The sequence below is a fragment of the Dromiciops gliroides genome, chromosome 2 (genome assembly GCF_019393635.1).
Source record: "Dromiciops gliroides isolate mDroGli1 chromosome 2, mDroGli1.pri, whole genome shotgun sequence".
Taxonomy (NCBI): domain Eukaryota; kingdom Metazoa; phylum Chordata; class Mammalia; order Microbiotheria; family Microbiotheriidae; genus Dromiciops; species Dromiciops gliroides.
The window spans coordinates 296,909,588-296,934,763 of record NC_057862.1 but is presented as its reverse complement, the minus strand read 5'-3'; the positions used below and the strand labels follow the sequence as shown (position 1 = coordinate 296,934,763).

The following is a 25,176-nucleotide window of genomic DNA, read 5'->3' as shown; positions in this document are numbered from 1 at the left end:
GAAAACCCCAAGTGGGGTCACAAATAGTCAGACATGACTGAACAACAAGAAGTATGTATTGGCTCTCTTAATAGGATGTAAAATCCTTGATGGCAGGGCTTTTTAAATTTTTGCCTTAAAAATCCCAGGTGTCTAGAATAGCATCTGGCAGATGGTAGAGAATTATCAATCGATAAACATTTGTCAAGCACCCACTATGAGCCAGGCACTGTGTTAGGCATTGGGAATAAAAAGACAAAAACATAATAGGCTCTGCTCTTGAAGAAACCCATGAGGGAGATGATGTGTAGATTTGTTGATCTATAAGTATGTACAAATAAATATATACATAATAAAGCACAATAGGTACAAGGTAGTTTAGGAAAGAAGGGCAGTAGCACTTGGAGGGAGTCAAGCAAAGCTTCATAGAGAGAAGACAGTGCTTGAGGTGAAGTGTTGAAGGAAATAAGGAATCCCATGATGAGGAGGTGAGAGGAGTGTGCATTGCAGGCATGAGGGGTGGCTAACGTTAAGGGACAGAGTACCATGGGAGTACCGTGGGAGAGGGATAACAAGACAGTCAACTGGCTAAACTGTAGAGTGCAGTAAGGGGAGTGAATTTGAAAGTTAGGTTGAAACCAGACAGTGAAGACCTTTAGAAGCAGAGGACCATGGGGAGCTAGGTGGCACAGTGGATAAAGCCCTGGATTCAGGAGGACCTGAGTTCAAATCCGGCCTCAGACTCTTGACACTTACTAGCTATGTGACCCTGGGCAAGTCATTGCCCTGCCTCCCCACCAAAAAAAGAAGCAATGGATTTTGAAGCTGATCCTAAATATAATAAAGCCACTGGAGTTTATTGAATAAGGGAGAGCTGTGATCAGACCTGAGCCCAAGGAAAACCTTGTTGGCATCTTTGCAGAGGATAGATTGGAGTAAGGAGAGACTTGATGTTGGGAGACCAGTTGAGAGGTCATTGTACCAGTCCAGGGGAGAAGGGATGAGGGTCATGAAACACCTAATAAATAACTTATTGACTGATCGATCAATCCTTTCACACGATGAGATTAAATTATTCATTTTTAAAATAAAAGTAAGACAAGATCCATTCTCAAGTCCCTTCCAGCTCTAACATTCTGCAATTCTTTTCCTTCTGGGTGAGACAGGAAGACAATTCCAGTTAACAGAGGGCCCCTATCAGTTAATTTTAATTAGCCTCTACTTAATTTAGGTTCTGCTGAACTTTCTCTGTGCTTTGTGCTATCGATAGGCAGCCACATCCTCTGCAATTGTGTAGGCAAGAGAAGAGGCCCCTTGGGGTGGTTGGCCACTGTCAGCCACCATGCACAGTCAGGTGGGGCTGTAGTTTCATACAGCAGGCACATTTTAAGTATCTCTCATTCCCAGGGCACCCCCTCTCCCAGCACTGCAGTGCCCTAGATAGTGGGGATTTGCTGATCTCTCTGTTGCTGCATGTTTAGCTGACTCGGTTGCAAACAGCATCACAAGAGATATTTTTGTATATGTGACAGCCACTTCTTTGCCTCCATATGGTCTATAAATGGTTCCCTTGTCCCTGCTCTTCATAAAGTTTAGGCTCATTGCCTGGAGCCTAGTATTTATAAAAGGCGAGAGGCAAAGGCAGTCAAGGGTTCTTTCCTCCAAGGATGCAGTCGGATATTGCCAGGGTCGCTAGTGATAATGGGGAAAAGGAGGGAGGGAGGCAGAAGGGAGTGAAGAGGAAGGCTAGTTACTTGAAAATTTAGCAGGAAAAAGAGACAATTACAAGGTCTTTCCTCCACAAGTTACAGTATCTTGTCCTTAAAAATGGCGGCTTCACCTCCTCAAATCATAGAGTGGCAAAGCTAAAAGGGTCCTTAGACTCACAGAACCTAGAACATCTGCACTGCTGAAGAGCCTTGGAATCATGGGCTTAGAAGGGCAAAGCAAAGACAGGGACCTGGATCACTTGACCTTTTAGCTCACTGGTCTTCCCATTGTGCCAAGATATGGTGGAGCACACAGGATCTCATCTCAATTCTTCCGCTAGCAATTGCTATAACTGTGATCAAGTCATTCTTCTTTCTGGGTTTTAGGAGATAATGGTCCCTGCCCTGTTTCCACCCCAAGGATGCTTTGAAACTGAAGGTGAAGTTGGGACCTGTCTCAGTTCTAATGTTAGCTGTGTGAGCTTGGGGTCTGAGCCCCACTTTCCTCCTCTCCAAAAAGGAGGTAAAACTTTCTCTGTCTCCCTCACTGGATCATTAGGAAAAGAGCACTCACTTTTTTTTTTGCAGTACAATGAGGGTTAAGTGACTTGCCCAGGGTCACACAACTAGTAAGTGTCAAGTGTCTGGGGTCATATTTGAACTCAGGTCCTCCTGAATCCAGTGCCAGTGCTTTATCCACTGTGCCACCTAGCTGTCCCACTCACCCTTCTTTAAGGCTTTATGGTATACAAAATGATTGTGGTGATAAAGGGATAATGGATGAGACAACAGTTTGAAAAATATAAAGGACTATACAAATGGATAAGATTCTAATATTGCTATTGTCATCAAAAATAAAAGATGATGATTTTTCTATAAGTCATTGAATAGATCATCAGGGTTGATTTTTTAAAAATGTTTCTTAAATAGAACATTTTTTTCAAAATGTCTTAAGAAATGCTGGGCAATGTGCCACTAAATACAGCACTGGTGCACTGCCTTTTGATATTCTTCCTCATAATGGGACCTGTGTAAGACTGCCAATGACAATGTGTCAGGAATAAGCAATATTTTTAAGACCCTCTGTCCCTTCAATGGTTTTCACACACTTCTAGTATCAACCAAAGAAATGGATATGGTGTTCTTTGAGACCTTTTGACCCCTAATTTCCAAACTTTTACTTTTTTCTTTTAGGTTTCAGATAGTAGTACAAAGTACAATGGTCCAGAGTTCTAGTCTCTGGCTCTGCCACTCATTCCTATGTGCTCTTGAACAAGTCATTCCCTCTTTCAAGGCCTAAGTTTCCTCACCTGCAAAATGGGAATAACAACAATAATAATGCTTAAATTATGTAACTCATGAAGTTGTCAAAATCAAATGATCTATTGTATGTGAAAGCTCTAAAGCAAATATCGACGATGGGTGGGGTGTAAAGGGGAAGAGTACTAGAGCTGGAATCAGAGTTCAAATCCAGCTCTTCAATTGCAACTAAGTGACTTTAGTAATAGTAATAATGATAAGTAGCTTATATCGTGCCTACTATGTGCCAGCAACTGTGCTATAAATATTACAAGTATTATCTCATTTGCTCTACACAATAGCCCTGGGAGGAAAGGTGCTATTATAATTCCCATTTTAGAGTTAATAGAAATTGAGGCAAGTAGAGATTAAGTGACTTGCCTAAGGTCACACATAAAGTGTCTGACCCTATATTTGAACTCAGGGCTTCCTGATCCCAGGCCCAGCACTCTATCTACTGCTCCATCTAGCTGCCAGGGCCTACTTTAGGCCAGCAATTTGAAGCTCTCTAGACTTCAGTTCCTTAATATATAAAATGAGAGAGATGGACTATATTGCCTGTTACGGTTATTTCCAATTCTAAATTCCCATGGTCCTAGGCATCAGGAAATCTGGGTTTAAATAGCAGTTCTAAAACTTAATAGGGGGACAGCTAGGTGGCACAGTAGATAAAGCACCAGCACTGGATTCAGGAGGACCTGAGTTCAAATCTGGCCTCAGACACTTGACACTTACTAGCTGTGTGACCCGGGGCAAGTCATTGCCCTGGAAAAAAAAAAGAAAAACTTAATAGCTTGGGTAAGTCACTTCATCTTTTTAGACATCCATTTCCTTATCTAAAAAATAGTAATAATAACATCGATACCACTGAACCCACAGTGTTGTTCTAGGGAAAATCAGCAGTCTGCAAAAATAATTAGACTTCGCTGTTCTAATAAGCAGGTTCCATCTTTTCCTTGTAGAATTCCCTAATTGCTCCCACCCCAACCAAAAGAGAATGAGAAGACTGGGGCCCTTCATTCCAACTCTGCCACTAACTAATTGTGTGACCTTGGGTAAGTCACTTCTTCCTTCTGGGCCTGAGTTTCCCCTTCTGGAAAATAAAGGACTTGGACTAGATGACCTCTGAGCTCCCTCATGACTTGAGGGTTCTAGCCCCAACATTCATGTTCGCTCCTTCCCCAAACCTCTTCATTCCAGTGCTTCTTCTCTTCACTATTTCATATTTGTCCTGTATGTAGCTTGTTTTGTATATATTTGTTTGTATGTTGTCTCCTCCATTAGATAGTAAACTCCTTCAAGGCAGGAACTTTTTGTCTACTTTTGTATATACCCCAGCACTTAACACAATACCTGGCACATAGTAGGTGCTTAATAAATGTTTATTGATTGATTATTCTGCAGAGGCTTAAGGGTTCTTTGTTGTTATTCTGTATATAATGTGGGTAGGAGAAGCAGCCATGTGTATAGCATGCTCTGAAGAACCTTGAGAAAGATCCATTCACCCCAACCTCTCCTCCACCAGCCCTGCCACTAAGTCTGAAATTCCCACCACTAATCAATCTCTTGGGTCAATATTTCTTCATAAGTGTCATTGTTTCCCAGAAGGACCATTCTTCCTGGTTCCCACAGTCCATAACACTAATTTCTTATGTCCCCTATAATGATTTACAGTTAACAAAGTGTTCTGTGATTTATAAAGGACTCTGACATTTGTAGGGCACTTTATAGTTTATAAAGGGCCTTAAATTTTTACAAGGAGCTTAAGAATTTACAAGGAACTTTACCATTTTCAAAGGGTATTGCCATTTACAAGGCACTCTAAAGTTTACAAAACTTAAAGGTTTTATAGCTTACAAGGAGCTTCTCAGTTTACATAGAACTTCATCATTTTCTAAGGGCTTTCAAGTTTACATTGTGTTTCCTATCTCCATTTTGATCCTCACAGCAACCTCATAGTACTTAATGTAGTTTTTATGGACATTTAGTACATTTCTTTTAATCTATCCTACTTGATTGAGCTCTGAGAGGGCTCCAGATTTTGTAGCCACAGGAAGTATCTCCTACAGGCCTGAAAATAGAGTAGATTATCGATAAATAATTATGAAATAAATAAAACAATATTTAAGGCCAGCACAATGAGTATTATCATCCCATTTTACAGAAAAGAAAATAGAGGCTCAGATAATTGAGTTAATGGGGAAAATGCACTTGAAAGCAGAAAACTGTGGATCAAGTCTCGTCTCCGCCACTTACTAGACATATGATCTTCAGCAAACTTTCATTCATTCCTTCATTCCATAATCATTTATTAAGTGCTACTGTATGCCAGGCACCTTTCTGAATATAAGAACTAGGTAGGTACTGGCTACTTTCAGGTTATCAACTCATAATGTGCTTTAGAAGTAAGTATCTTACTCTTTATAAGTAGTATCTTAATCTTATATTGTATCTAACAGGTGGCAAAATTATGATTAGAACCATTAACACCTAAGTTTTTTATTCCATTTAAGTCCACTGCTCTCCTTTTCTGATGCCTTACTGTGACATAGAGGTGACCTCAGATTCTCAGAGGATATGCCAGTAGGGGGCAAACTCTGGAAAGACCTCCCAAATTGGGAAGCCTTCTAGGAAAGAGTAGCAGTCAACTCAGGTGTCTGTTCAATGTAACCTCTAGCTGTGCTAAGTTCAGGGATTTCAGTCACAGAAAGTTTTCCAACAGGTGATGAATTGTCTGAGCCACATAAGGTCCCCAAACCACTTTCTGAAGTATAGTAGACTGTGGTCTCCACCTGTAGTAATAAAACACACACCAATGGAAGCCCAGATCTTTGTCGTCTTGAGTAAGGTACCTGCCCTGGTCTGGGGAGGTGGCAGGGAGAGGGAGGGAAAGGAATCAGGTCGATGGGGTACGTTTTCATGGAAGGAAGGAATGATTTGAGGCATTGGAATACCTTGAGCAGGTCAGGGGTGAGGGGTAAGGAAGGATAGCTTAGGGAAAAAGAGATAGTGCAGAGATGATATCTGGGAGAATGCCCAAGAGTGCATACATTCTATCTTCTCAGCAGGTAGAATTAGATTGGTTCCTAAGGTACTTTCTAACTCTGATATTCTCCAATTCTCTAATTCTGAGATTCACACAGGACCAGCCTCTTGGGCATTTTTTTCTTTGGTCTGTTCCTGAATGGCTCAGTTGACAGGCTTTTTACCTCTCATCCCAAATCCCACATTTTGAATCATAGAATATAGGACATCGGAACTGGAAGGGTCATTAAGAGTTCATTTGGTCTAGTCCCCTGACTAGAGAAGGGAAATGACCTGCCCAAAGTCATACAAGTAATAAATAACAGAGACATCATTTGTACTCAAGTCCTCTGACCCCAAATCCAGTGTTGTTCCCTGACATTATGCCACTTCCTGTTTGAGTTTTCCTTAAAAGGCTTTCAATTGAATAGATTGTTAGCCTATAGTGTCTGCATCTAGCTTCTCTGACACACTTATTTGGCATGTGGTCGCTTTGAGATGTGGAGGCAGGAAGTAAGGTACACCACAGGAAGCACTATATAGAAAAATAAAGCTGTGATAAATTCCATCTCCTGTTTTTATTATGTGTCCCATTCCAACCCCTCTTTTTTTCTTCCTTCCTCACCTCCAGTGTCTTACATAGAACACAGAATGTCAGAGCTAGAAAAGGCCTTAGAATTTGTAGTGACAAAGACTTGGAAATTGAGGGAATGTCCATCAATTGGGGAATGGCTAAACAAGCTATGGTGTATGATTGTGTTGGAATACTGTTGGGCTGTAAGGAATGATGAGCAGGACACTTTCAGAAAAACCTGGGAAGTCCTACATGAACTGATGCAAAGTAAAGTGAGCAGAACCAGAACATTGTACATGGTAACAGCAATATTATATGATAATCAACTGTGAATAACTTAGCTATTCTCAGCAAGACAATTTCAAATGACTTATGAAAAATGCTATCCATCTCCAGAGAAGGAATTAATGGAGTCTGAATGCGGATTGAAGGATTTTTTAAAATTTTATTACTCTTGGGGTTTGGGGTCTACATTTTCTTTTGCAAAATGACAAATATGGAAATGTTTTGCATGAGTGCACATATATAATCCATATCAAATTTCTTGCCTTAAGGCATCAAGAGAGGAGGGAAGGAGAGAATTTGAAAATCAAAAGTTTAAAAAAAAAGTTTAAAATGTTGTAATTAAGAAAATTACAGCTAGGTGGTACAGTGGATAGAATACCAGGCCTGGATTCAGGAGAATCTGAGTCCAAATTTGGCCTCAGATATTTACTAGTTGTATGACCCTGAGAAAGTCACAGCACCCTGTTTGCCTCTGTTTTCTCATCTGTAAAATGAATTGGAGAAGGAAAAGGCAAACCAAGACAATATCTTTGTCAAGAAAACCCCAAATGGGGTCACAAAGAGTTGGATATGACTGAAATAACTCAACAACAAAAATTGATAAAATAAAATAAAATAAATGTTTTGGGGGAATAAAAGAAAAGAGTGAAAAGACCTTGGAAATCATCTATTCTAATTGCCTCATTTTTAAGGAACCTGAACCCTAGATAGTAGCTCACAGGCAGGAAGCAATGGAACCAGGATTTAAATCCAAGTCCTTTGACTCCAAATCCAGCTTTTTTCCCCCACTTTATTATGTTGCCCCTTTAGACCCTACCAGGTTCTTCCCTATGTCAAACCCATGGTATTCAAACAAAGGACCAAGCTGCCCTACTTCACACATTAGGGAGTTGGGGTGTTTAGGTTTCTGGTGGTGTCTTCCTTTTCTCACGTAGGGTCTACTTAGATCATGAATCTATTTTGAAATAATAACTAATCAATACCCAATAGTCACGGAATCTCAGTTAGAAGAGAACTCAGAGTCTGGCTAGTCTAGTCCATGCCTAAAGAAGAATCTCTCCTAAAACTTTTCCAACAAATGATCATCCAGTTTTTTCTTGAAGGTGTCCATTGACAGGGAATGCACTCCCTCCCACAGAGGTCTATTAGATTTTTGGACAACTCATAATTGTTAAGAATTTTTTCCCTATCTCAAGCCTAAATAGGTTTCTTTCAAACTCTCACCCTTTGAAGTCAAAGAAAATCAAATCCATTCTGTCTTCTTATGATAGCCCTTCAAATATTTTGATAACTAAACTATCCCCCCTAAGTTTTCTCATCTTCAAGTTGTCCCCATTTCCATCAACAAATTCACATAAGGCAGGAACTTGAGGGCCTTTACCAACTAAAATGCCCTCCTCTAGACACATTCCAACTTATCAATATCTTTCCTGAAGGGCAGTCCCCAGATCTGAACACAATACTCCAGTACAATCCAACCAGGGCAGAGTCCATTGGTACTATCATTTTCCTGTTCCTTGGCATAATAACTCTCAATGAAGCCAATTGATTGCATTATCTTCCTTGGGTATCATGTCATAATGTTGTCTCATTGAGTTTGATGTACACTAAGACCCCCGGATCTTTTTCAGATTAATTGAGCTGTTAAAAAAATATATAATGTACAGCACACCACTGACACTGAGGGCACACAAACTTAATGTAATGAGTCAATATAGGATTTTTTAAATTCATGAATAATAAAAGGATCATTCTTAAGGCAGTGAAAGTAACATTCTGGGGATTCATTCCCTATTTGCTGAACACCTGTTCTGTGCCCAGTCCTGTACTAGGTGTTGTAGATGACCTGAAAAACAGGAGATGACACAATCTCTGGCTGCACAGAGATTACAGTCTAGTTAAAAAGAATATACATGATAGTCTATATCAGAGCTACAATGGATCTTAGATGTAACAGTAATATTCTTTTAAGAACAACTTTGAGTGATTAAGTCATTTTGACTATTACAAATACCCAGATTAACCACAAAGGACATATGAAGGAAGATGCTATCTGCATCCAGAAAAGACTGATAAATAGAAGTATATATGGAATGATTTTACATACACACACACACACACACACACACACTTATTTGTTTCTAATGGTAGCCATCTCTAGGGTGAGGGGGGGAGAAAAAAAGAGGGAAAAAAGAAATTTACATGATAACTTTATTTTAAAAGATCATCAAGTTGAGCATAATATATTTGCAGTTTCATTTGCAAATCATCTTTTTTTAAAAATTATACTGTGGAAATGCTTATTTTGTTCTATAAATTATCCCTTCCACATTGCAAGGGCCAAGGGATGTGGTGCCCCTGTGACCTAGAAAATCCACATAAAATTTTTTGGCCATCCCTTTATACCAGAAAAGAAGTCTGAATTAATTATGGTATTAAAAGATAAAATATGTTGGAATTATACAATGCTATATGTTTATTTTATGCATTTCTGAGTTTCTAACTTTTTCTGGGTTATCTGCTGGCCTTTGTGTATTATCTGTGGCTTCCACAAAACTCCCCCAAAATTCCCATTTAATGTCTTATGCCAACCTGCAAAATATTGAAACTGCAATGGGGAAAGTGGCAATGTGGAAGAGATAATTGTACTATGAAATTGAGACTTAAAGAGAGGTCAAGTGACTTCCCCAAGGCCGCAAAGAACTATGTAGGTGGATTTTCTCATTCTTTCACAGCCTTCCATTGCTAAATGATGGCTCCGGAAGGGTACTAGTGAATGTGTGTTGACTTGAATTGACAACAAGGTCAGTTCCTCCAAGCCAGGTAAACTGGATCACTTGGAGAAATGAGCTAAGATGTAACGAGACAATGACCATCACGTTTGAAGATTCCAGGTCCAGATTAGATGTAGTAGACATACATTAGTCTATATCCTCCTGGGTGTTTCTTTCCAAGAGACAAAAGTGCTTACTATATGTACTTAATAAATATCTGTTGCCTTAAGCCAGTTGCCGCACTATGTGAAGGAATGAAGTTCTGAGGATTGAATTATCTGAGTTGAGACAAAGGAATCAGATGTTCTTTTAAAAAACCATAAATTTTACTTATGCCTCTTGTTTTTCTTAATGTGATCAAAATTTTCTCCAATAGCCTTCTTCCTTCCTTTCCCAGAGGGCTATTCCATAGAACAAATAGTATTTTTCAAAACAAAAATGGAAAAAATCATCAAAACTGATCAATGTATGGCAAACGTCTTAAAATATATGCAGTGTTCACAGTCATAGACCTCGAATTTCTGCTAATGGGAGGGTTTAAGGTGTCTTTTTTGGAGTCATGCTTTTCTTTGTAATTTTGCAATTGAACTTTTTTGTGGTTCTTTCCATTTACCTTATAGTCATTGCATATATTGTTTTATTGGCTCTTCTTAGTGCACTCTGTTTTAGTTAATATGCATCTTCCTATTCTTCACTGTATTCATCGTATTGGTCATTTCTTATAGCACAGTGCTATTGCATTATATTCATGGACCATAATTTGTTTAGCTGTTTCCTAATCAATGGGCATCTACTTTGCTTCCAGTTCTTTGCTATCACAAAAATTGCTGCTATGAATATTTTTATGTATATGGGGACTTTCTTCTCATCATTTACCTTGGGTTTTAAACTTACTTTTGAATTAGAATCATATGTTCTGGGACAGCTAGGTGGCGCAATGGATAAAGCACCGGCTCTGGATTCAGGAGGACCTGAATTCAAATCTGACCTCAGACACTTGACACTTACTAGCTATGTGATCCTGGGCAAGTCACTTAACCCTCATTGCCCCACAAAAAAAAAAAGGTCTCAAAAAATGGGGGGGGGGCCTTCAAGATGTCAAGCTTTTTTTTTTTTAAACCAACACTTCCTTTCCACCTTCCCCAACACCTGAGACCTCCAGCCTCAACATAAATAAAATAACACTTGCCTTGCAGGATTTCCGGATGAGATCTCTGGTTTGCCCTCTCCCACGCTCTGAGATTGGGGAGCTGTACTTTTGTTTCTCTATTTTCTAGCCCCAAGTTTCAATTTTTAACTCGGGGCTATTTCCCCTTTGTAGCTAAACTCTATTTCCTTTTCCTGTTGGGTTTTAAGTCAAGTCTGCACCAGAGCTGTTGCCTGTGTAAGATACCAGGTCTCCAGTGAAATTCAGCCCCGAGTATCAGAGGTGAAAGTCTTGATACTGCCTAAACTCAAGGCTTTTGGCCATGGCGACAGGGTGAGTATTAGACTTGGGACTTGGGGAGAAGGGATTTTAGTACCAATCAAGTCTGGACTGTTAGAACGGGAAGATTCAATAAACATTTATTAAGTGCCTATTATGGTCAGAGCATTATGCTAGGCACTGGGGAGAGACAATGTTTAGAGAAGAGAATTCCCAGAATTACAAAAATCTTCAAGGCAAAAGAGAGCTTTTTCTGAATCAAGTTCAGAGACCTCATTTTCTAGAGGAGGAAATTGAGAACCACAGAAATGAAGAGATTCGTCTAAGGCCATAGTACTAGATATTGCCAGAGGCATAATTCTAATCCAGTCTTCTGTCTCCAAATTCATCATTCAGGGCTTTTCTTGTGACCCAAATTGCACAGCTAGTATATTATAAAATTGAGACTCCAGCCCACGTCTCCTAACTTCCAGTTCAGACCTCTGTATTCTATGTCTCTCCAATGACTGTAGTGCCCAAAGTCTTCTTTGTAAAGAGAGTTTACTCTGCAATTAGACAAGGTCACAAAGCTGGTAGGAAGAAAGGTTTAATCTACCTCCATGTCTGGGCACAGAGCATGGCCAAGACTTAGGAGCAGCATTTTCAGGAACGTTGCCTGAATCTAGGGGTAGTGGGCAGGTGGAGAGGGGCTGGTTAAATCCTGGGGAGGGGAAAATTGAGCAACAGTATGGTTTTCTATAACAATGAAAATGCCATAGAACTTTCCTCCAAAACCTAATTCAACAAAACTGTATTAATCATCTACAGTATGCAAGGCATCTACCTGGAGCATTGAGGATACAGAGATAAAAAGTGACATAGGCCTTGCCTTCAGATTGACAGGAAGGAATCAATGGGTGCATAAACAACTCTGTTACAAAAGAGAGCCAACTAAAAGCAAAGCAGAGGCAGGCAAAGTGCTAAGAGAAATTCGAGGTGGGAGCGATCATTTTTGCCTGGGAGAGGAAGGCGGGGCACAAGGAAGGAGAAACTTCCCCAAAGAATCTTCTTGTTTTTAAGTCTCCAGTCCTGCTCCACTGTGGGGTCGAGATTCTACATATTCTCTCCAGCAGGGAAGACTTCTTCTCAGCTTTATTCCTTCCTACCACCACCCCATCCTTGGAGGAAAGAAATCATTACTCTTTTTATCTGTATAGGATTGTACAGTTCCCAAAGGACTTTCACACACAATATTTCACTTGAGCCTCACAAATAGCCCTGTGAGGAATTATTAACCCCCTTTTATAGATGAAAAAAAACTGAAACTTATGTAGTCAAAATGGGGCTCTGGTTTCCTTAGTTGTTAAAAAGGAAAATAAAGAAGGGGAGAATTAAGGAGAGGAAGAAACAGATGGAGTTGGATTGATCTCTGCGGTTCCATCCAGCTGCACGACGCCATGATTCTATGGTTTTTGTTTTGTTTTGTTTTTTGTTTTTTGGAGAGGCAGTTGGGGTTAAGTGACTTGCCCAGGATCCCACAGCTAGTAAGTGTCAAGTGTCTGAGGTTGGGTTTGAACTCAGGTCCTCCTGACTCCAGGGCTGGTGCTCTATCCACTGCACCACCTAGCTGCCCCCTCTATGGTTTTTGAAGTCCTGGCCAACTCTGGTAATCCATGTCCTGTGATTCCAAAGCCTCTTCTACCTCTACCATTCTTTGGTTCTGTTATTTGAAGATCCCTCCCAGTTCTGACATTCTATATTCTCTCATTCTAAAGGCCCTTCTAGCTCTGTCATTCCACATTCTATGATTCCAAACCCCCTACTAGCTCAGACAGCCTATGTTTTACGATTGTAAGGCCCCCTTCTCACTGTAAAATGTTAGGTTCTGTGATTCTAAGGCATCTTTCAGCTCTGGTATTCAGGGGTTCTGCAATATGACTAAAGTTCCATGTAGTAGTAGTTGAGCTAATGCTAGAACCCAGGACTCCTGACTCCTAAATGAGTGACTGCCTTCCCAAGTGCATTAACAGATAGATGAAGGTTTGTGTCTATGTCAGCTTCATGCTTGGGGGGGGGGCTACCTCTTTCCTTGGTTTGTGTGAAAGGCTAGTCAAGTTTACATGGTTAAAGAACACTTACGGTTAGATTCATAGAACATAGGGTGTCAGAGCTAAAAGGAGCTTAAAAGATCTAGCCTTGGGGGCAGCTGGGTGGTGCAGTGGATGGGGCACTGGCCCTGGATTCAGGAGGGCCTGAGTTCAAATCTGGCCTCAGACACTTGATACTAGCTGTGTGACCCTGGGCAAGTCACTTAACCCTCATTGCCCTGAAAAAAAAAAAAGATCTAGCCTCGTGACTTCATGATACAGATGAGGAAACTAAAGGCTTGCAAGATGTATCAGCATGCAGAAAGGCAGACCCTGGCAAAAAGTGGAGAAGATGGGTTTTGAGATTCAAGGCCCAGAAGCTTTTCTTACTGCTGTCCTACCTTCCTTTTAGAATATGGTCTATGATGAATCACTAAGAGAGACATTTCAGTGATTAGGAAACATCAGTTGTTCCTGGACCAGGATTTCCTTTGGTAAGGTGGACACGGGTCTCTGAGAACAACAGCAAACATTTATTAAGCACCTCCCCATTGGGGAACACCATGCTAAGTGCTAGGGCAGGGGTTTACAATGTTTAGATGATATGCACCCCTGCCCTCAGGTATTGTGCAGACAAGAAGGAGGACAATAGCATACAGGGACACCCAGAACTATCTACAGCACATAGTAGCACTTGACAAGTACATTTGTTGTTGTCCAATCGTGTCTGACTCTTTATGACCCTTTTTGTGGTCTTCTTGGCAGATACCAGAGGGGTTTTGCCATTTCCTTCTGTAGCTCATTTTACAGAGGGGAAAACTGAAGTTTCTGAGGCCAGATTTCAACTCAGGTCTTCCTGACTTCAGGCCAGGTACATTAAAAAAGTACTCACATGTGGCATGAGGAAGGTCTTTGCTGAACAGGAGGAAATGGTGTTTGGAATGGGCTTTAAAGGAATCTAGTAGACAAAAGGGGAGAGGATGGGCATCCTGTGCACAGGTAATGTTATAAGCAAAAGCGAGAAAGCTGGGGAATAAAGAATGTATTGGGCATTGGGGAAATTATGTGTGAGGAAGGAAGGCATGGCTGAACTGTAGTTTGGTGTAGTTTGGCCAGAATTTAGAATGCACCAAAAGGAGAATGCTATGATACAAGGCTGTAAAGACAAAATAGCCCCAGGCTGCAGCTGACTATGAATGCTAGACAGAAGGGTTTGAACTTGAGTTATTAGGCAGTAGGGAGCTATTGAAGATTTTTTGAGCAGAGGTAATACATGACCAGCTCTGAAGAAGGAAACAGATGTTTCCGGGGAGCTCGTGGGAGCAGTTAAGAAAATGGAATTTCCTCAACTGATGTTCATCCCTATGCAATATTGACTACTAGTTATATAGTCTATATAATATATTCTATATTCCATTTGTTTTCACCACTTGAAGGCTTGTCAAACAGTGATGGGCAGAATGCCTTCTGTTTCTTTCTTTTTTTGTGGGGCAATGAGGGTTAAGTGACTTGCCCAGGGTCACACAGCTAGTAAGTGTCAAGTGTCTGAGGCCAGATTTGAACTCAGGTTCTCCTGAATACAGGGCCGGTACTTTATCCACTGTGCCACCTAACTGGTCCATGCCTTCTGTTTCAAAAGCCTGTAAACTTCCCATACAGATGCGGATATTAAGCGCCCAGCCTTTCTGACACAGAGATGCCATTGGTCAAGAAGCTATTTTTGGTTGTAAAGTGCAAAGTCCTATTCATATTTTGTTTTCATGCCAATCAGTTGTTTGATACCAAAATATATCAAAAGGGTTTTTAATAGTAAATATTTAATCTTCCCACTAATCCCTAGAAAGACTATGAATGCTCAACACTAAAAGAAAGTCCCTGAAATCATTCGACAGTGTTTTGATTTCTTAGTAATTCTCCACATCTGTCTAGTATTTTCCAAATCACTTTCACATCCACCTAGTAGAAATTATTTGGTCCTTACATTGCCCCAGGAGTGAAGCAGTCAAGGGATTCTTCTTGCTATTTTAGAGATGAGGAAATTGTAAATCACATCACATAATGTCTCTTCCATGTGTGATGTTTAAAATCTATGTTGTGGTCACATTAAATTATAAGCTTCAGCACCAGTCTTTGGGCATTAAACATTTATTAAAGCATACAGGTATTAACATGGAGTTCAGAAAGTTAAGAAAAGGTCTATCTCCAATAGAGTTCTAGCCTGGTTGGGTTCTTCCTCAAGTCCTCCTCCAGGAGCCTGCTTTAATCAGGAACTCTTTAGCAAACTGATTGTGGAAGCTTTTTATAGAACTGGAATAGAGGCGGTCCTTACACACAGCTTCAAGCTGATTGGTTGGCATCCTCCAAATCCATTAAGGGCTAGCCAGGTGTGATTACAATCTAGTTAACTTTGAAGTAGGCTAATCAGTAGTCAATCACTCTCACTTGATTCAATCAGTTTAGATTAATCTCCAGGTGGGTCTTTGAGTATCTGCTAAATCCCATTATTTTATCACACATGATTGCACGACTAATTGAATCACAGAGTTGGGGCTCATCTTCTCACTCCAAGGCCAGGGCTGGCATTTTCTCAGGCTGTCCCCCATGCTTGGAAGGCTCTTCTCAGCTCTGATGACTGACCTCTCTGGCTTCCTTTAAGTCTCAACTAAAATCCCACCTCCTACAGGAAGTATACCCCAACTTCTTTTAGTTCCAGTGCCTTCTCTGTGAATTATTTCCTATTTTATCATGTATATAGCTTATTTTGTGTGTGTGTGTATATATATATATATATATATACACACACACATACACATACACATATATGTGTGTTTATTTATATATATATTTATATATACACATATGTGTGTGTGTGTGTGTGTGTGTGTGTGTGTGTGGTGTATGTTTGCCTGTTGTCTTCCTTTATAAGCACCTGGAGGGCAGGTACTGTCTTTTGCCTTTTTTTATATCCCCAGTGCTTAGCATAGTGGCTGGCACACAATAGTCACTTAATATATATTCACTGATAGACTTTAAAGCCCTATGAAACTTCTTCCTTCCTCCCCCCAGTAAGTCACTACATCATTTTTGCCTAACGTTTTTAAGCACTCAGAGTCAGTAACATAAATTTGGAGGCAGCAGAATGCATTGGTGCTAGTACTAGGATTAGAGGCAAATGACCTGGGTTCAAATACAGGCTCTGACCCCATACCAGCTATGTGACTGGGTCATTTAACCTCTCTGATCTTCCTTTCCTCATCTGTAAAACATACTTTATAATACTTATACCACCTCTCTTCTGTAAGAGGGAGAGAGGTGCAAGGGAGAGGTTCTTCTGTTGTAAAGAGTTCTGATAAGCTTAAAATGCTCTAAAAGTATGGGTTGTTGGAATTATGATAACTGTGTTGTGATAAGTGAATTACTCCAGAAATGTCCATAGCAGCAAAGAATATATGGGTAATAAATACTATAGTTTGTGCCTCTGTTCCTTCTTTCACACCCAAGGCTCAGTAAGACTTTCTACCTTGGTTATAGCCCTTACTCAGAATTTTGCAAGGTTCAACAAATCTCTTTTTCTTAATTTTATATTTAAATTTTTTTATTATTTTAAAGTTAACAGAAAAGGAAGATTCAAGTTAAATCAATAAGCAGTGTACGTGAAACCACAAATCTATTTGTATAGCTTTCATTTTTAAAAGAAAGTAATACATTCAACCCATTACTTTCAAAGCTGTCCTATTTTTCTGTGTCTCCTTCTGAACCTCCATTCAAGTCTTTTCATTTCTAGCTTCTCTACATCTCTCATCTATTTCTTCTTCTCTCCACTCACATAGCAACCACCCTGATATAGGCAGGGTCTCATCACCTTATGTTTGGAATATTAAAATTTCCTCCTAATTGGTTTCCCTGCCTCCTTTCTCCCCCTCTAATCCATCCTTCATTCAGCTTCCAAACTGATTTTCTACAGAGCAGATCTGATCATGTCATATTAAACTCCACAGGCTCCTTATCACCCCCATGATCAAATTGAAAATGCTCTATCTAGGGGGCAGCTAGGTGGCACAGTGGATAAAGCACTAGCCCTGGATTCAGGAGGACCTGAGTTCAAATCCAACCTCAGACACTTGACACTTACTAGCTGTGTGACCCTGGGCAAGTCACTTAACCCCCATTGCCCCTCAAAAAAAAAAAAAGAAAAGAAAATGTAAAGCTCTGCCCAACCTGACCCCTTCCTACTTTTCCAGTCTTCCTGAATGTGCTTTCCATGTATTCTAGAAACACTGACTTTGCCTCTACCAGGGGATATCATCATAGTACAGGGGAAAGAGCCCTGGATGGCATGACAAAGGACCAAAATTCGAAATGCTCCATCTCTTAACTCTGATCCTTTTCATTGGCTGCCCACCCCCAGCCTCCTGTGCCTGCAATGTGCTCCCATCATCCTCATCTCTGCCTCTTGGCTTCCCTAGCTTCTATTAAGACTCAGCCCACATACCTTCTCCTACAGGAAGTTTTTCCTGGTTCCCATCCCTGCCTGTTCCTCGGGTGCTTTCCCCCTGATAATATTTAGACTCTGTATATCTTTTATGTATATAATTGTTTTGATAAAGTCCTCTCCATTAAATCAGGGGTTCCTTGAGGGCTGGGATCATGTTTTAGCCTTTCTTTGTATCTCCAGTGCTTATCACAATGCCTGGCACATAGTAGGCAATTAATAAATGTTTGTTGACTGCCTTGACAGAAACACCATAATACAGTAGACTACTAGATTTTAGAAACAAAGTATCTGGCTTCAAATCTATCTCTTACTTACAACCTGTATGGTCTTGTGCACTTAAGCATTCCAGACCTCAGTTTCCTCATCTGTAAAATGATGGGGTTGGACTAGATCAGTGGTCAAACTCAAATAGAAAGTCGATATGAAAACCACATTGCAATTTTATTCATTTTGTTCAATATTGCCGGATTATGGGGTTTTTTGGTTTGGGGTTTTTGTTTTTTAATCTGGTTCAGGCCTCACTTGAGAGTTTTGCTGACTGTGAGTTTGACAATTTTGGATTAATAACCTTGAGTCCCTATCTAGCTCCAAACCTATGATAACACTATAATTGGTTGGTTTTGAGATCTGATTCAGTTCTTTTCATTGAGTGCAGTTGTATGGTGTTGGTCAGTGTCTTAGGGAAGTAGGTGGATTTCTCCAAACAGGAACTTCCTTGTGGGCAAAGAAATTACGGAAGTAAGGCTGTGGTTTCCCTGATCGTGGGGCAGGATGTCTGGGTGATTTTGGATCAGCACTGTAATCCATGATGAATCTGGAGGATTCCCCCTTCATAACAACACTTAGAAATGGTAGCCTCATTGTGCCCCCCTAGTCCAAGATTCTGCCTCTACCAAGAGGCATCATCATAGTACAGGGGAAAGAGCCCTGCATGATAAAAGACCAGACTTCAAGCCCCCCTCTCCCACCAATGAAGCTATATGACACTGGATACTTCATCCATATTATCCTCAGTTGCCTTGTCTGTAAAATGAGAAAAAGAAAATACTTCGTGGGGTGTCAGTATCAAAAGAGAGGATGAATTGAAGCACTTTTTAAACTGTGTACCACTATGGAAGTAAAAGCTATTGTTATTAGTTGGTTGGATTTTTTTGTTTGTTTTTGGTTTTGTTTTTTAATTTTTTATTCATTTTGAACATAAATACAAAAAGACAAAAAAAGAATATTTCCATGCACACAGCACAACATAGACGATTGAATATAAAACCATGAATTTACATTTCAGACTGTTTACTTTTTTTTTTTTTGCAGGGCAGTGAGGGTTAAGTGACTTGCCCAGGGTCACATAGCTAGTGTTAAGTGTCTGAGGCCAGATTTAGAACTCAGGTCCTCCTGAATCCAGGGCTGGTGCTTTATCCACTGCGCCACCTAGCCACCCCCCTCCTTTTTTTAACTATGTAATAAATACTACACTTTGTTTTCAGTTACCCTGCTTTTCTGTGCTTCCTTCTAAGTTTTCTTGTGTGCACTTTTTAAAAAATTTCTATTATTTATTGTTAGTTTTTTCTCCCTCCCTCCCCACCCTGCCCTAGAGAAAGCTACAATTAAACACAAATACATTATATGTGTGTGTGTGTGTGTATACACACATATATACATTATATATATATATATATTATGCTACATATATATGTAAAACCATAGTATACATACTTTAACAGTTCTTTCTCTGGATGTGGCTAGTATGTTCCTCATAGGTCCTTCGTAGCTGGTTTGAGTGTGAGACTCAAGATGAATTAGTTGTTCAAAGTTATTAGGATAATTTTCCTGCTATGCACATTCCCTTGGTACTGCTCATTTTACTTTTCATTATTTCATGGATGGTTAGATTTGGCTGGGGCCAGAGTGGCCCCCTGCAGTCAGGGTTAAGTGAATTGCCCAGTGTAACACAGCTAGTAACTGTCTGAGGTAAAATTTGAACTCAGCTCCTCCTGACTCCAGGGCCAGTGTTCTATCCACTGTACTGCCTAGCTGTTCTTTGGCTTTTTAAAAAAATGTTTTAAAAATAATGTAAAGCATTTTGCAAACCTTAAAGTGTTATATACATATTATTATTATTATTATTATATACATATACAGATAATATATGTACATTATTACTGACCATGGTGAAAAGTGGACAGGATTTGGAGTCAAAGGACCCAAATTCAAATCCTGTCTTTATCACGTACTGCCTATATAGCCTTGAACAAGTTACTAACTACCTGCTCTGAGCCCAAATTATTTATAGATAAAATGAGGGGGTTAAACTACTTGACCTCCAAAGCCCCTTCCACTTCTATATATATGATCTATGTCACCCTCAAAGGAAGCCTAGAAGGCTGCAATCCACACTAGTGGAGGGAGCAACCCATACCGAGGAGGGCACATCTAAGCGAGATGCCACCCTCAATGCCAAGGGCCCAACTTTGCCCATAGAACCATCTTATAACTTTGTTCCATACACCTCTCTTAGACTTACCATGTATTATTCAGTTCTAGGAGTGCATCTTATTCCCCTTCTAGACCGGAAGTTCTGTGAGGACAGAGACTGTATCTTACCTAAACTTTGTATCATCCTCAGTCAGCACAGTTGGTGCTCTGTACATGTTTGTTGAAAAAATAAACAGCCCTTTCTTTTTTAAGCTCAGAAGAGCCCTGAGCAGTGGGTTAGACCAGGGCTTCTTAAACTTTTTCCACTCATGACCCCTTTTTTGCCCAAGAAATTTTTCCGCAACCCTGGGTAAAGAGGTATATAAAATAGGTCTACAAATCAAACATTTACTGCCAAATTTTTGTGACCCGCCCCCCCACATTGAGCTATGAGACCTCATACAGAGTTGCAACCCACAGTTTAAGAAACTGGGGATTAGAAGACCCAGGATCTAATCCCAGGCCCACCACTAACTTGCTGTGGGGACTTGAGCAAATCATCTTCTATTTCTGGGCTTCAGTCGTCCTCATTTATAAAACAGAGAGAATACTTGCACAGCCTAACCCCCACAGAGTTGTGATGAAGTTCAAATAAAGTAATGGATGTGAGGCACTTTCAGAATTACAAAACACTGTTAAAAACATGAACTAGAGGGGGCAGCTAGGTGGCGAAGTGGATAGAGCACCGGCCCTGAAGTCAGGAGTACCTGAGTTCAAATCCGGCCTCAGACACTTAACACTTAACTAGCTGTGTGACCCTGCACAAGTCACTTAGCCCCAATTGCCTCACTAAAAAACAAAACAAAACAAAACAAAAAACCATGAACTAGTGTTGGTCCTTGATCAGACCAAATATGAAGGTTCTAGTCCAACCTTGCTGATTTTGAGGAGGGCCATTTGAGCTAGAACCCATCACTATCAACTTTGTGCTTTAACGACCTCATATTTATTCAGTTTGTATTTATTCTGCATTAATTATTTCTATATTCTATATACGTATATAATATTTTCCTTCCATGTCTCCTTCCCTTCCCCCACTCCCCCATAGCATATACGCTACTTCAGAGCTGGAATTGTTTCTTTTTTTTTTTTTTAAGTCTTTGTATCCCCACTGTGCTAGCACAGTGCTTGGCACATGTTGTTATTGGGTGGTTTCAGTCATGTTAAGCTCTCTGTAGCACCATTTGGGATTTTCTTGGCAAAGATACTGGAGTGGTTTGCCATTTCCTTCTCCAGATCATTTTACAGATGAGGAAACTGAGGCAAACAGGGTTAAGTGACTGGCACGGAGTCACACAGCTAGTAAATGTCTGAGGCCAAATTTCTACTCAGGTCCTTCTGACTCTAGGTCTGGTGCTCTACCCGCTGTGCCACGTCACTGTCCCATGTGCTTGGCACATAGTAAATGCTTAATAAATGCTTCTTGTTTAGTTTATCAAGATCATGGAGAACCAGAAATCTTATCATATGAGAATTTCTTAAAGGAATTGCCATGGGGGGGGGACACAGGGGGGAGATTTAATCTGAATAAGAGAATATTTATTAGGAGGGACATATTTACTATAATCAAATATCTTAAAAACAATTAAATTTAAGAGGAATTAAACAGGTTCTTCTGTGCTCCAGAGGACAGAACTAGCGTCAAACCCCAGAAGCCACAGGAAGAAGAAGATATTCCTCTCTCCATATGAGGATCCACTTCCTAACATTTAAAGCTAAAAGAAGTGAGTTCACCGTTACTGGAAGTGTGCAAAGAGTTCATTTCCACTTATCTGGGCTGTGGGGACTCATCCACGGGACAGAGTTGGACTAAATACACTTTAAGCTCTCTTCCAACCCCAGATTCTATGTCTGTGACTCGGGTTGTCCGGGGACATGCTCCAGAGAAAAATGAACATTTTAAAATCTCAAAGACAATATTTTTTCCTTTCACAGTGGCTCAGGGCTCTGAAGACAAGTATCAATTCAGCCCAGTGGCTAAACGCAGGCAGATTTATTTTTATAAACCATTGGCTTCTCTGTGCAAAGCACTTTGTCCTCAGCAGGGGAGGTTTGCTAACTGATGGGTTTCAGGCCAGATTTTCCCGAGTTACATTTGGCCTCTCTTGTGCTTAAAGTAAACAAGTCAGGGCTTTCCAAACTCATTCGTAGAGCCTGGGCTCCCTGCCCCCTCTGATCTGATTTGCAGGGACATCCTCCACCGTGGCCAAGACAATAACCATCCCTCACTCATCTATGTGTGGCTTTACAGTTTCCAAAGTACTTGTTACACTTTCCAGAATACTGGCACAATCTCATCTTATCCACCCAAGTGCCCACCCTGTGAGGGAAACAGTACCAATCCTACTTTACAGATAAAGGAATCGGAATCCAAAACTGATTTAAGTGAGAATTATTATCTACGTGATGTTGTTTACATGTCACTTAACTAACTGACGCTGGTCCTCAGTTTAAAACCCATCACAACCTAGCCAGAACTACCTTTCCAGGCTTATTATTCATCAGTTCCCTTCACCCACCCAACAAATTGCTATCCAGCTGTTCCTCATCCATTTCCCATCTATCTCCATGTCTTTGCTCTAATTCTCTATGTCTCCCTCTTCTCCTCTTGTCTCTTGTCTTCTTCAAGACTCATCTCAGATGCCCATTGTTTCTAATTTCATAATCTCTTTCATAGGCTCTCTTCCCTTCTCTGTAACCACTGCAACCACCTGGTGCAGACCCTTATCACCTCATTCCTAAACCATCACAATAGTCATCTGGATCTGCCTCAAGTCTCTCTCAACTCCAATGCAACTTCTATTTAACTGTCGGAACAATCTTCCTAAAACAAAAAGCTAATTATACCCTAACACACACACACACACACACACACACACACAATTCAGTTAAGTGCTCCCTTTTTCCTCTAGGGTCCAATATCAAGTCTTCTGTTTGTCTTTTCACACCCTTCATAACCTGGCTCCCTCCTACCCTCACAGATATCAGCATTATACTTTATTCCTTTCCACATACTGTATGATAAGGGGAAGCTGTATGGTACAGTGAATGGAGTTCGGGGCTTGGAGTCAGGAAGACCTTAGTTGAAATCCAGCCTCAAACACTTACTGGCTGTGTGACCCTAGCCAAGTCACTTAATCCTGTTTGCCTCAGTTTCTTCAACTATAAAATGAGCTGGAGAAGGAAATGGCAAAGCACTCCAGTATGCTTGCCAAGAAAAACCCAAATGGGGTCACAAAGAGTCGGATATGACTGAAAACAACTGAACAACAAACAACAACACTATCTTAGGAGCGACACCAGCTTCCTTGATATTCGCCACACAAGACAACTCTGCACATTTTCATTGGCTATCTCCCATGCTCAAAAAGTTCCTCATCTTTGCCTCTTACATTCCCTGGCTTACTTCAAATTATATCTAAATTCAGTTGGAATTTTTTTTTTGGGGGGAAGGGATTGACTTTCTTTGTTTTCCAATGTTTAACAGAATATTGACCCATAGTAAACACTTACTAAATGATGTGAGTTGAGTGTTCTTTCTCTTGTACCACAATCAGAAGTGATTTGTCCAAAGTCACACAACAATTAGGACAGACTAGAAGCTTTATTTACAGAGGGGGCAGCCTATGTGGGGTAATTAGGGGTTAGAACACAAGCAACTTGGTACCATGTAAATAACATGAGATTGAGAATCAAAAGACCTGGCTTCAAATCCCAGCTCTGCTCCTTAGCCTCGATGTGACCTCAGACAAATGACTTGTCCTCTCTGGCCCTTCTTGTGGAATGACAGGGTGGGACCTGAGGATTTCTAATGTCCCCTCCAACTCTAAATCCAACCACCCTATCGATGACTGCACATGTATAAGTCATACAAAAATCTCATGAGATCTGGGCCAACCAATAGGAGATTTACTACCCCCACTCCCCAACCCCTACAGACTCCAGAGATGGGGCAGAGTGACCAGACAACATCAGAATGACTGATCCACATGGATGCTGAGTCACTAAGCATTCATTTAGAAAAGCCTCAGCTTTTCAGAACTCTCAGGAAAGAGGGAGCCAACTTTTCTGAATAACTGTGAATTTGCCACTTGAAGAAGCAAACTTTTTTTTTAATAATTTTTTTTCTTCTAGGGTGGAGATTTTTCTAAAAGTGGATCATATACATTTCTGCCATTTGAAAGAGAAAAGAGGACTCTTTGAACTTTTTGAATCCTAACCTTTTCTTAAAGTTATATAATAAACAGCAATTTTTATCCTCTCATAGAACACCAATACCTGTAAGACCAGCTGTGGTTTGTGAAGATGTTTGCCCCTATACTAAGCCACAGGATGCTGTGTTTTCTGAATTCTCATGTTTGCTTTTTAGTGTTTCTGACACCTCCCACTTTCAGTTGTCACTTCTCCCTCTTGGAGGGGGGTGGGAGGGACTATCCATAGCAACCTCTCTTTTCTCACTTCTCATTTCCTGTTTCTAAATTTGCTATGGACTGGGAAATCAAATCATTCAATCTGTTAGTTTTGGGTGTAAAGTAAGAATTAATAGGATCTGAATGAGAGACTGATTAAATGTATGGAATTTGTGCAAGGACTCTTGTGACATCTCTTTCTTACTGCTGAAATTTGTTTTTCCTTTCCTTTCTGTTTCTAGGCTTCATTCTGAAGCAAAATGGCTATTGGAAAGCAGAGTTGTGGAGAGACAAGGTGTTATTTATTATAATGCTTCTTTCTTTTGAAAATTACCTGATCACATTATTGTCTGTTTATTTGAAAATACTGGTTGCTATAGCTCATTAGGCCAGAATACATTTATATTGGGGCAGCTAAGTGGTGCAGTGGATAGAATGCTGGGACTGGATTCAGAAAGACTTGAATTTGAATCCATCCTTGTACACTTATTAGCCATGTAACCCTGGACAAAGGCACTTAAATCTGCCACTTAATTGAGGCATGTATAAAATTGTGATTTTACAGATAATTAAAGCATCTACCCCCAGGGTCATTGTGAAGATAAAATGAGATAATATTTGTAAAGTGCTTTGTAAACCTTATAGCACTATTAAAATGTTAATA

The 25,176-nt window shown here is 40.3% G+C and overlaps 1 protein-coding gene across 5 annotated transcripts in view; it reads left to right on the top strand.

The window, feature by feature from the left end:
- The window catches only part of EVL (Enah/Vasp-like), a 289,813-nt gene that overhangs the window by 145,058 nt on the left and 119,579 nt on the right, over positions 1-25,176 (top strand). Inside the window, exon 1 of one of the 5 annotated variants that reach the window (XM_043989737.1) lies at positions 10,993-11,124. The exons of 2 other annotated variants lie outside the window; for them this stretch is intronic. In XM_043989737.1, the coding sequence (XP_043845672.1) occupies positions 11,114-11,124 (11 nt within the window). In that variant the 5' untranslated portion in view covers positions 10,993-11,113. Of the gene's footprint in view, positions 1-10,992; positions 11,125-24,754; positions 24,808-25,176 lie in introns of those variants that run through there. 2 more of the 5 variants (XM_043989735.1, XM_043989739.1) reach the window with 2 other exon arrangements.